This window comes from Lithobates pipiens, unplaced genomic scaffold, assembly GCF_037356315.1.
Source record: "Lithobates pipiens isolate NorthernLeopardFrog02 unplaced genomic scaffold, aLitPip1_a1.2 Scaffold_22, whole genome shotgun sequence".
In the NCBI taxonomy this organism is placed as follows: Eukaryota; Metazoa; Chordata; class Amphibia; order Anura; family Ranidae; genus Lithobates; species Lithobates pipiens.
Genome location: NW_027507784.1, coordinates 22,398,374 through 22,411,214, shown reverse-complemented (window position 1 = coordinate 22,411,214; position 12,841 = coordinate 22,398,374). Strand labels below are relative to the sequence as shown.

The 12,841-nt window shown below is 47.4% G+C and overlaps 1 protein-coding gene across 1 annotated transcript in view; it reads left to right on the top strand.

Annotated features, from left to right (window-relative positions):
* Positions 1–12,841, top strand: part of LOC143923399 (uncharacterized) — a 139,003-nt gene that overhangs the window by 50,215 nt on the left and 75,947 nt on the right. The window contains exons 5-6 of the mRNA XM_077447057.1: positions 2,633–2,737; positions 2,829–2,869. Coding sequence (XP_077303183.1) covers positions 2,633–2,737; positions 2,829–2,869 — 146 coding nt within the window. The remainder of the gene's footprint in view (positions 1–2,632; positions 2,738–2,828; positions 2,870–12,841) is intronic.

Genomic DNA, 12,841 nt, shown 5'->3' with positions numbered 1-12,841 from the left:
GGACATCACCGGATGATGTCCCCGCCCATTATGATGTCACAGTCCAAGAGGATGCCGCGTCCCTGTCATTGTGAGCAGAGACAGCGACGAGGCAACATCTGAAGAGAAGAATCGAAGACGGCGACAGAAGACCGGGCCACCGCTTGTAAAAGAGCTAGAAGAAGGCGAGTTGGCCCGGCAAGAAGAACCGAAGAGGAGGACAAGACCCCCGAAGAGGGAGACAAGACCCCCGAAGTCAGAAGAAGAGGGCGGCGGCGAAGAAGAAAGCCGGGCTCCTCCGCTAGTAAAAGAGCTAGTAGAAGATAGCAGAGGAGTCCGGCGAGAAGACCAGCGAAGACGGACAAGACCCCCGGAGCTGTGCAATAAACTATTTTAACCGTTGTGTGTTGTGTTTTTTTTTTACTTTTTTTCACAGGTGAATGGGTAGGGGTACATTGTATCCCATACTCATTCACATAGGGTGGGGGGCCGGTATCCGTGGGCCCCCTTACTAAAGGGGGCTCCCGGATTCTGATAAGCCCTCACCCGCAGACCCCGACAACCAGCGGCCAGGGTTGTTGGGAAGAGGCCCTTGTCCTCATCAACATGGGGACAAGGTGCTTTGGGGTGGGTGGGAGCACGCCCCCCCCCTTCCCAAGGCACCCTCCCATGTTGAGGGCACGCAGCCTGATACGGCTCAGGAGGGGGGGCGCTCGCTGGTCCCCACCCCCTTTCCTGACCGGCCGGGTAGTGTGCTCGGATAAGCGTCTGATATGGACCTAGGGGGGGACCACCACGCGTAGGGGTTCCCCTTTAAGTCAATATCAGGTGACGGGGCCAGCGACGCCTCCTTCGCTGGCCCTGGCTACCTGGAGATGCACTCAAAATGAGCGGACTTTTCTCCGGGCAGGAAAAGTCCATTCATTTCAAAAGTACGGCGGACTGTCCGCCGAAATGTGAGTCCGGCGGACAGATTGGAGTGCAAAAATACTTTCTTAGTCCGCCGGACTTTTGGGTAAAAAAAAGTCCGCCGGAGCCCACACACGGGGGGATTGTCCGGTGGTATTGAGTCCGCCGGACTTTTCCACCGGATTGTTTGATCGTGTGTACGAGGCATTAGGTTCACCCCTTTGGCCATTTCATGGAGTTCATCTTTAGTAATGGACCTATTTTCTTCTGTCTCCTGAAGTCCCCAAATATGTAAGTTTTACTAGAAAACATGCTTCAAGCAGGAAAGAGGAATGTGTAATTATTAAGTATCTATTTCCTACATTGAGAAAACTGTGTGGTTGAGAGGGTCATTTTTTTCTAGAAGATCCATTGTTACTAAATACCTTAGGTTCACCCCATTGACCATATAATGAACCCCTCCCATTGGTAGAGCTAAAATATATACTGTCCTGACAAATACAAACTGTAGTGAGATGGGAGAGGGAAAGGGGAAGAAGAAAGAGAGAGGGAAAAGGAAGAATAATATGCGGGGTTAACCTTGAATGGTGCCTTTATCATAACCCTGCTCAGAAGTTCTCATAGGCGGTAGGAAAAGCTTGTTGGCACCGGCCTGTGCATTACGGGTGCCCGGGCACTGCCCCTCTCTCCAGGCCACCCCCTATATGCAATGTATAGATTCATGCATAGCGTGACTTTATCCATGACCGTCGCGACCACCCCCTATGCTTGCCTCCTTTCAGGATATCGAGTGCATGAATTGCAGCGGCTGGGTTTTTTTTTTAAGTACCTGATTAGAGCCAGACATTCTAATAGGCTTCAAAATAGGAAGGGCTCGGGACGCAGAGAGTGCACTCCGATCCCACCCAGGTGTGTTACAACAGCCAATGAATATTCGCTGTTGCAACACTGAGCCTCCACCTAACCAATCGGGAAGCAGATCTTATACCCGTCACCCAATTGGACAGACCATCCTATTGAACAGCTAGGAGGAGGGGAGGAGACGCATGATGGAAGCCTGGAGGAGAAGAGCCGCTGGCTGATGCCTGGATGCCCGATCCCCGCCACTGTTCCTCGGATGCCTGATCCCCGGTGCTGCTCCTCGAATTCCCAATCCCCACCACTCCTTGGATTCCCGCTGATGCCGCCGCCTAGATGGGGTAAGTGTCGGTAGCCCGACCAGAAGACAGCAGGGGGGGGGGGGGTTGAGTTGCAGTGGGAGGTGAGGTTCATTTGTTTGCATTTTCTGAAGTCTCCTTACATGTAAATTGTTTTCCAAAACATGAAGTCACGGGAAGAAAAGTGAAATATTGATTAGTAGAGGGATTAGAACCCCTGTCATGTTTTTATTGCTCTATGTGCCCCATTAAGTTTTCCCTTCTCTATTTGTCCTGGTTACCATTATCACTGAGAGTGAAAGTAAAAGAAAATACCAAATTTTGGGTTGTCCCCAGAAAAGTAATAGAGAGGAAATCTTTCAATGGGGACACTCGTTCTGGTGACCTGGGGGTCCCCAAGGACTTCCCTTACAGGAAGTAAAGAGAAATCCCCCCAATGGGACACAGATGGAAAAAATAAACTTTACAGGGGTTATAACCCTCCCTTACTTTTAAAAAAAAGTTTGACATATAGTTCTACTTTAATAATGGGCGTATATTCTTCTGTATCCTGCCCTCCCCCATCATGTGATATCATGCTGTTTCAGGTTACCGGCCACCAATTTACAACATAGACAACTCAGACCTGGACAGATTTGTGCATCTTTCTATATCTTCTACAACACTCACACAGATAAGTACTCACAATAAAGGTGAGAATGTGTTTATGGACTTCAATAGGGTGTATTCTGTTACAATAGAATGTGCATTTGTTGATGTTATGTCTGTGCTTTTTATATACAGAAGAATGTACTCCCAGTTCTTCCAACCCAGTTCCCCCAGAGGTAAGTAATTATTGTACATAGGGGACCATGATTAGCTTTTATTTCAATCAACAGAAAATGTAGACTTGCCTTGGTGATTATAAGAGAAGAGGCTTAACCAAGATGAGGTTGATTAATTCCAAGGCAGTATTTCAAAGCCTTGGAGCTTGAGTATTCCGTCCAGTTCTGGGCACCAGTCCTCGGGAAGGATGTACTGGAACTGGAGAGAGTCCAAAGAAGGGCAACACAACTAATAAGAGGGCTGGAGGATCTCAGTTATGAGGGAACATTTACAATCAGTAAACATATTTTCCCCGAAGAAGAGATGTTTAAAAAGAGATAGACATGTGCAGTTTGTTTAGTTTTGTTTCATTTTTTGGAAATTCGGATGTATTAATATAACCACTTGCCTACTGGGCACTTAAACCCCCTTCCTAACCAGACCAATTTTCAGCTTTCAGTGCTCTCACACTTTGAATGACAATTACTCAGTCATGCAACACCGTACCCATATGAAATTTTTGTCCTTTTTTTCACATAAATAGAGTTTTTTTTTGGTAGTATTTAATCACCTCTGGGATTTTTATTTTTTGTGCTATAAAAGAAAAAAGACGAAAAATTCTGTAAAAAAAAACATTTTTCTTTGTTTCTGTTATAAAGTTTTGCAAATTAATAATTTTTCTTCATAAATTTTGGAAAAATGTATAGTGCTACATATCTTTGATAAAAAATAATCCAAATCGGTGTATATTATTTGGCCTGTGTGAAAGTTATAGAGTCTACAAGCTATGGCGCAAATATCTGAAAATTGATCACATCTGATGTACCGATGGCCTATCTCATTTCTTGAGACCCTAACAAGCCAGGAAAGTACAAAAACCCCCCAAATGACCCCTTTTTGGAAAGTAGACATTCCGCAGTATTTAGTAAGAGGCATGATGAGTTATTTGAAGTTGTAGTCAGAGTCTTCAAGCGGGAAATGCGATACTCCTGAGAACCAAGGCTTGAGGTGTGCCTTGGCCTAGCTGGTCAGTATGCCTGAGAAGAGGGCATACCCTGAATGTAAGAATAAGAACAAAATACTATGAGAATGTATGAAACTGGGGAACGGGTGGGTGGGAACCCAGAAAACCTAACGACACTGGCCCTGACAGAGGAGGAGGTTTAAATAGCCCTCTCAAGCTCCTCCTACAAATACAGGCTGGCCTGCGGCCAGCCTTACAACTTGTAGTCAGGGTCTTCAAGCGGGAAATGCGATACTCCTCAGAACCAAGGCCTGAGGTGTACCTTGGCCTAGCTGGTCAGTATGCCTGAGAAGAGGGCAAAAAGACACAAAATTTAGGTGAAGAAGGGAAGGTAAAGAACCATCACGGATAAAGGTGTGCTCCCGGACGGCAGCAGTACGTATCTAGCAAGTAACCGGAAAGTGTTCGCAGTGGCAAGAGAACACACCGACTCCTGACTTGGCGTTGAGAAGGAACCCCCTATCGAACCTGTGACACTACCCTGAACCCAACTGAACATCCCCTGAAAGATTGAATTGAGCCGGATGTCCGTGACACCCAGACCCGAGAATGAACTGCTTGTGAAATGAGAGGATACGTGGGGGGGAAAGGAACAAGGCCTGGCCCAAGGAAACCCCTGCAAAAGATGGCGAAATACCCCAATGAACACCAGTGAAATAGCTCAGAGACATACCCCCCAAGAGGGTGAGTGGCAAAAAGACCACTAGCAGGAGTGCGAAAAGCTGGAAACCTGATGGATGTGACGGAGTAAGCGGATAAGGCCCATGCACCATGGCAATAATACTGTCAACCAGGAGAAACCATACCGGACGCAGGACCCAGGTCCCACTGGATATGATCAGGTCATGCTACAGCCTGAACCCAACAGCTGGGACAGAATCCTGAACCAAGGAGGGCCAGACTCCCTCCCGGGGAAATAGTCCCTATGGCATGATACAGACATACCCAAGCCCCCCCTACTTGGAACAAACTGGGGATCGGAAAAGACGACTGGACTGATGTCCCTAAGTGGAACTCCAGGCAATAAGTTCAAACAAGATCAGAGCCAAGAGTGGAATCCAAAACCATTATGACATCTGCCCAAAATACCCCCCAAGGACCGTCACGGGGACGTGGCTTAACAAACACCCTGAGAGAGACTATACATCCCTGGGCAGTAACCAGGACCTCAACACAACAGGACATCAACTGAAGGAAAATTTTCAACTGCTTTTGACCCAAGGGTGAGCCCAGTGGTGAAAAGACACCAGCACCAATCAACTAGCCCCCAACAACGGCCGGGCTGAAGGAAGTGATAGCAAGCATGGATATTGGTATGGATGCCAAGACGGCCCAACCTGAAACACAAACTAGAGAAATGACAGTCAACCAGACATGAGAACAACAATACCCCCCTGCCTAACTAAGAATGAAACATGAGCAGAAAAGTCAAGACCACTGCGCGTAAAAGAACTTGACGGACGGACCCCCCCACCCACATGTAAGTGGTAAGTGAGCCCGAGAAACCCGCAGTGCAGAGACAGGTAATCAACTGAAAACTCAGGGCTAGTGTACCCACAGGCAATGGTGGGTAGTCGTATAGATGTGGTGAATGAACATGCAACGCATGACGTATGGTATACGGGCGAGAAGATTGTGGACAACAACCAATTAATAAACGAAACCTCAGCCCGTATGGATCTATAGACATGACAGATCCTGACGTGTGAGCCCTAGCTACCTGACCCAAGTACAAACATGACACAGACACGATGGGACATGACAATCAACAAAGACGAATGACTACCAGAGTATGCTATGAGTGAACAACGCCCCTCTGAGAAACTCTGAGACTTGAACACCAAGTCTGAAATACCATGACAGGCATGCTGGCAGCAACACAAAGACAGAAAACGCTGAGACAGAAAACGCTGAGACAGAAACACAGCATGCCATGATGAAAAACACCATGCCAGAAAACGCTGAAACTTAATGCTGAAGCAGAAACGTAGTGACGGAACCAGAGGCAAAACGCAATGACAGCAATAACCAAGACTGAAACGCTGAGGCATAAATGAAATGCCAGAAATCCTGGGGCAGAAATGCTATAACAGAAAAACTGAGACAGCGAAGCAACAGCAGAATCCTGGCCAGTAATGCAATACCCGAAAACACGCTGAGACTGAATGCAGAGACAGAAATGCAAAGACAGAAATCCTGGTTCAGAACGCCGCAGATAAACCATATATAATCCAAAAATCGTGCAAATAGCAAAAAAAAAAAAAAAAAAAAAAAAAAAAAATATATATATATATATATATATATATATATATATATATATATATATATATATAAATCTGTGCAGACAACTATAGCAGTGTACTATGCTCAAAAATACTTAAAATCAACTTATGACCACAGATTAGCCTATACGATAGTCGCTTCATCCATATCCATATGCAGCTTCAAATGCAGTTGGATCACGATCAAAAGAGGGTGCCACTACTATCTTCACAATAGCTCTCCAAGTAATATTACTCACGATCGTATCATTCAAAGGTATGAATACTTTTCCAAATGATTATTAAACACAATCGTATAATCCCAGGTCTGAGCACCAAATAAAGAAAGCTCTCATTGCGCAATGATTACCATTCCTGCGTGCTACACACACACGACAATTCACTCACATAACCATGACTGACAGGCATCCAGGGGTAAAAAACGATATGCCAGACATGCCGGACAGAATGCTATGACTGAAAAGCTACAGGAGATGTTGCACAGAACGCTGTGATGGAAAGTGCAGCGCAGAACGCTGTGATGGAAATGCAGCACAGAACGCTGTGACGGAAATGCCACACAGAACGCTGTGACGGAAATGCAGCACAGAACGCTGTGATGGAAATGCAGCACAGAACGCTGTGACGGAAATGCAGCACAGAACGCTGTGACGGAAATGCCGCACAGAACGCTGTGACGGAAATGCAGCACAGAACGCTGTGACGGAAATGCAGCACAGAACGCTGTGACGGAAATGCCGCACAGAACGCTGTGACGGAAATGCAGCACAGAACGCTGTGACGGAAATGCAGCACAGAACGCTGTGACGGAAATGCAGCACAGAACGCTGTGACGGAAATGCAGCACAGAACGCTGTGATGGAGATGCAGCACAGAATGCTGTGACGGAAATGCCGGACAGAACGCTGTGACGGAAATCCCGCACAGAACGCTGTGACGGAAATGCCGGACAGAACGCTGTGACGGAAATCCCGCACAGAACGCTGTGACGGAAATGCCGGACAGAACACTGTGACGGAAATCCCGCACAGAACGCTGTGACGGAAATGCCGGACAGAATGCTGTGACGGAAATCCCGCACAGAACGCTGTGACGGAAGTGACGCACAGAACGCTGTGACGAAAAAGCTGGACAGAACACTGCGACAGAAAATCTGCAACAGAAACGCTGGACATAACGCTGTGACGGAAATGCTAGACTGAGCGCTGTGACAGAAATGTCACGTGGAGCTCAGTTGGGTGAGGTGACCCGCCACGAGGAGCTCAGGCGGGTGAGGAGACCCACCACGTGGAGCTCAGGCGAGTGGGGAGGAGGAAACCCACCACGTGGAGCTCAGGAGGGGGGGGTAGACCCACCACGTGGAGCTCAGGAGGCCCACCACGCCCCTCACCAGGAGAATCGGCGACCGCCCTGCATATGTGAGGGGGGAGGGGGAGCCGGCGCGGCCGAACACCTCCCCCCCCCAACGAGGAGAAACAGCGGGCGCTCAGTACCTGCGAGGGGAGAAGGGGAGCCGGCGACGGCTGACTACCACCACCTCCCCTCACCAGGAGACCATGTACATGGGGAGAGGGCGGGCAGGGAGAGAAAGGAGCAAAACAATACCGCCCACGGAGTGATACACATGGGGAGAGAGAGAGAGGAGCTGGGGGTAGCCGATCAAACCCTCCCCTCCTCCCAAACCGGAAGAAACGCCAAGCGGGATCACCCCCCCCCACCCTGGAAGCCAGCGTGGACGAGGTGAGTAGTGGAGGATAGATTGATCAGCCTCCCCCCCTGAGCGCCAGCTGCCCTTCACCCAGAAAACCTAACGACACTGGCCCTGACAGAGGAGGAGGTTTAAATAGCCCTCTCAGGCTCCTCCTACAAATACAGGCTGGCCTGCGGCCATCCTTGCAACTTGTCCTTTTTTTCCCACAATTCTTTGCAAAATCAAGTTGTTGTTTTTTCACAAAATTGTCATAATATCAGGTTATTTCTCACACACAGCATATGCATACCACAAATTACACCCCAAAACACATTCTGCTACTCCCCCTGAGTATGGGGATACCACATGTGTGAGACTTTTATACAGCTTGGCCACATACAGAGGCCCAACATGCAGGGAGCGACATCAGGCGTTCTTGGAGCATAAATGACACATATGATTTCCTGACACTTTTGAAGGCCCTGAAACACCAGGACAATAAAAAAACTCAAAAATGACCCAATTTTGGAAAGAAATGAGCCATAATGAGTCTTTTGAACATGTTGTTTTTTTCTGAAAGTTTTCGGAAAATGTGGAACGAAAATGAAAATGTGTTTTTTTTTTTTTCACACAAAGTTGTTTATTCATACAATATTTCTAAGGCCGCGTACACACGGGCGGACTGTATGGCCTACTTAGTCCGTCGAAACACTTTTCAGCGGACAGTCCGCTCGTGTGTGGGCTTCAGCGGACTTTTTCAGCGTGCAGTCTTGCGTACTAAGTATTTCGAATTTTTTGAAATTTTGTCCGTCCTACTTTGGTTTCAGCGGACAATCCGCTCGTCAGTATGCTAGTTCGACGGACTAAGAATGACGCATGCTCAGAAGCAAGTACAAAAAAGAAAGCTATTGGATACTGGCTTTTCTAGTCCCGTCGTACGTGCTGTACACGTCATCGCGCAAGCTTTCAACAGACTGTATGGCTATCCGTGTGTGGTCAAGTCCGTTCATTCGAAAGTAGGACGGACTGTCCGTCCGACTGTATGACGGACTAAGTAGGCCATACATATTTTTTGGGATAATTATTATAGCAAAAAGTACAAAATATTGCTTTTTTTTTCAAAATTGTCACTCTATTTTTGTTTATAGCACAAAAATTAAAAAACGCAGGAGGTGATCAAATACCACCAAAAGAAAGCTCTATTTGTGGGGAAGAAAGGACATCAATTTTGTTTGGGAGCCACGTCGCAATTGTCAGTTAAAGTGACAAATCGCAAAAGTGGTCTGGTCTTTGGGCAGCCAAATGGTCCGGGGCTGAAGTGGTTAAAGACTGTCAGTGTTAGTCCAGGAGTGAATAAAAAAAAAAATCTGGCGTTGTACATAGGGAAGAAATTCTGGTTTCCTTTGCTGCTATCAAGTTGGGCATCCCATAATTCCTACTCTCCATCCAAGTTATAACCCCTAATAAAACATCAAAAGCTCAGAGACTGTTTCTTGTCTCTGGATGGAATGTGGAAGTTACTTTTTGCTGGCTGTGCAGAGTTGGGGAACCCTGTCATTAGCCACTTCTGCGGGGTCAGTGCTACATTTAACCGGTTGCCGCCCGCCCACCGTCATATGAAGTGATAGACTTTGAGCGGGGATATCTGAACGATGCCTGTAGCTACTGACATCATTCAGATGTTGCAGTTTTCAGCCGGCGGTTCCCTACACCACGGCTCCGGCTGTTCTGCTGCTTGATCGTTCTTACGGGAGGCGAGAGTGTGTGTCGTCGTCCCCCCACCCCCCCCCCCCCACAGTCCTCTGGTGATTTTACCGGAGAACGGATCCGCCGGCCCTCGGATGATAATCATAGAGATTTTCGGCGGACCAGATGGTTGACGGAGTCTCTATGAACGTCAGGGGCCGGGCGCGATGTTATGACGTCACGCCCGGCCTCTGCATTCAAAAAAGCAGCGCCGGCTCGGCTGGGAAGCCATGATCGTTTTTTTATTTTTTTTTTATTTCAGGCTTCCCAGCCTAGTGGTGAGATGTAGGGTCTTATTGACCCCATATCTCACTGTAAAGATGACCTGTCATGTCATATTCCTATTACAAGCGATGTTTATATTCCTTGTAATAGGAATAAAAGTGATCAATTTTTTATTTTTTTTTCAAAAAAGTGTCAAACTAAAAAAAAGAAAGTATAATTAACAATAAAAAAAAAACATTTTTTTAAAGCGTCCCTGTCCCCGTGTGCTCGCACGCAAAAGCAAATGCATATGTAAGTCCCGTCCACATATGAAAACGGTGTTCAAACCACACATGTGAGGTATCGACACAAACGATGGAGCGAGAGCAATAATTCTGGCCCTAGACCTCCTCTGTAACTCAAAACATGTAACCAGTAAAAAAAAATTCAAGCGTCGCCTATGGGGATTTTTAGGTAGCAAAGTTTGGCGCCATTCCACGAGCGTGTGCAAATTTGAAGCATGACATGTTGGGTATCTATTTACTCGGTGTAACTTCATCTTTCACAATATGCAAAAACATTGGGCTAACTTTACTTTTTGTAATAATGTTTGGGGGTTCTATGTAATTTTCTAGCAAAAAGATAGGATTTTTATATACAGCTTACCTGTAAAATCCTTCTCTTGAGAGTACATCCCGGGACACAGGAGCTTCATTACATAGTGGGTTATATAGGCACCTCTGGTGACTGGACACTGGTTAACCCCAATTAAGGAGAATTCCTCCCCTATATAACCCCTCCCATATGGGAGGCACCTCAGTTTTGTAGCAAAGCAATAAGAAAACACGTAAAACCCAAGAGGAGCGGGAGCCCTGTGTCCCGTGATGTACTCTCAAGAAAATGATTTTACAGGTAAGCTGTATATAAAAATCCCATTTTCTTGATCATACATCACGGGACACAGGAGCTTCACAGTGGGATGTCCCAAAGTAATGCTCAGATTGAGGGGAGGGAGACACAGATCATAATTATAGACCACCAGGGACCAGAGGACCTAAACTGCAGCCTGCAGTACACTGCGCCCAAAGGCGATATCCTCTTGCCCTCTGACATCCACCTGATAGAATCTGGTGAATGTGTGGACTGATGACCAAGTTGCAGCCTTACAGATCTGAGCCAGGGAGGCCTGGTGATGCACTGCCCAAGAAGCACTTACAGCCCTAGTTGAGTGCGCTTTCACTTGAAAAGGAGGAATCTTCCGCTTTACACTATAGGCCTGAGAAATAACCTGTCTAATCCACCTTGAGAGAATGGATTTTGACAAGCAATCAGTTTTCCTTATCTGAGCAGTTGCCCGAAGATAGATACTGATTGCCCTAACCACATCCAAAGTGTGCAAAGACTCTTCTTCTGTGGACTGTGGGTCCGGAAAAAAGGATGGTAGGATTACGTCTTGATTCAAATGGAATCCCGAAACCACCTTAGGTAGAAAGGACCTGTTGGGACGCATTACCACCCGGTCCTTATGAATAATTAGATACGGCTCCTTGCTGGAAAGAGCTGCTAGTTCTGACACTCTTCTAGCCGTAGATATGGCTACCAAGAAGACCAATTTTTTAGTCAGGAGAACTAAAGAAGCCAGATGCAAAGGTTCAAATGGTTGCCCCTGCAAAGCCGAGAGAACCAAATTCAGATCCCATGGGCATACCGGAGGTTTGACTGGCGGCCTTATCCGCATAGCCCCCTGAATGAAAGTGGCTTCTGAAAAAATACTGACAGGGCCGAAATCTGCACCTTGATAGTGCTTATGGCCAAATTCATTTCTAGGCCTGACTGGAGAAAGGCCAAGATCCTGCTAGTGACATACTTTCTAGGATGCCATTTCCTGAGTTCACACCAGGAAACATATGCCCTCCAGATTTTGTAATAAATAAGCCTGGAGGCCGGCTTTCTGGCATTGACCAGAGTAGAAAGGATTGGCCCCGAAAGGCCACGGTCTCTCAGAATATGGGTCTCAGCAGCCAAACCGTCAAATTCAGACTGTGTAAAGCAGGATTGTAAATTGAACCCTGTGAGAGCAGATCTGGCCGGAGAGGGAGGATCCATGGCCTGCCTACTGCCAACTTCATGATCTCCACGTACCATGGTCGTCTGGGCCAAGCCGGGGCCACCAAAAGGACCGATTTTGTCTCCCTCTTGACTCTTCCCAGGAACCGCGACAGAAGCGGGCTCGGAGGGAAGGCATAAATCAGATTGTACTGATCCCACTGAACTGTCAGAGCATCTGACCCCTGAGCAAGTGCATCTCTTGTCCTTGACACAAAATTGTCCAGTTTCCTGTTGAACCTGGATCCAAACAGATCTACGTCTGGAGTACCCCACCTGTGACACACGTCGGGGCGCAGAGCCCATTCTCCTGGGCACAACTGCTGGCAGCTCAAAAAATCCGCCTGCCAATTTTCCACTCCTGGAATGAAGACTGGAGAAAGACACGGAACATGCTTTTCTGCCCAGACAAGTATGCGATTCACCTCTTTTTGGGCCACCAGACTCCTGGTACCGCCCTGGTGATTGATAGAGGCCACTGCTGTGGCATTGTCGGACTGAACCCGAACAAGGAGACCTCATAGTTTGTAAGACCACTTTATGAGAGCCATATAAATTGCCCGGATCTCCAGGACATTTATGGGCAATAGCTTCTCGATCGCAGACCATTTCCCCTGCGAGCACATCTCCTCCAACACTGCTCCTCAGCCTGTCAGGCTGGCATCAGTCGTGATAATCTTCCATGGAAGAGGAAGAAAGGTTTTGCCCTTCAGCAAATTCTTAGTTTGTAACCACCAGATGAGACTCCTGCGTGTCCCTGGGGATAGACGCATAGGAAGATCCAAGGATTGGGGCTTCCTGTTCCAAGGATGCATCTTTGCAGAGGCCTTGAGTGGAACTGGGCGAATGGGATGGCCTCGAAGGAGGCAACCATTTTCCCTAACAGTCTCATGCACAATCGAATGGGGGAAGATCTTAGGCGCACCAGATCCACAATGGC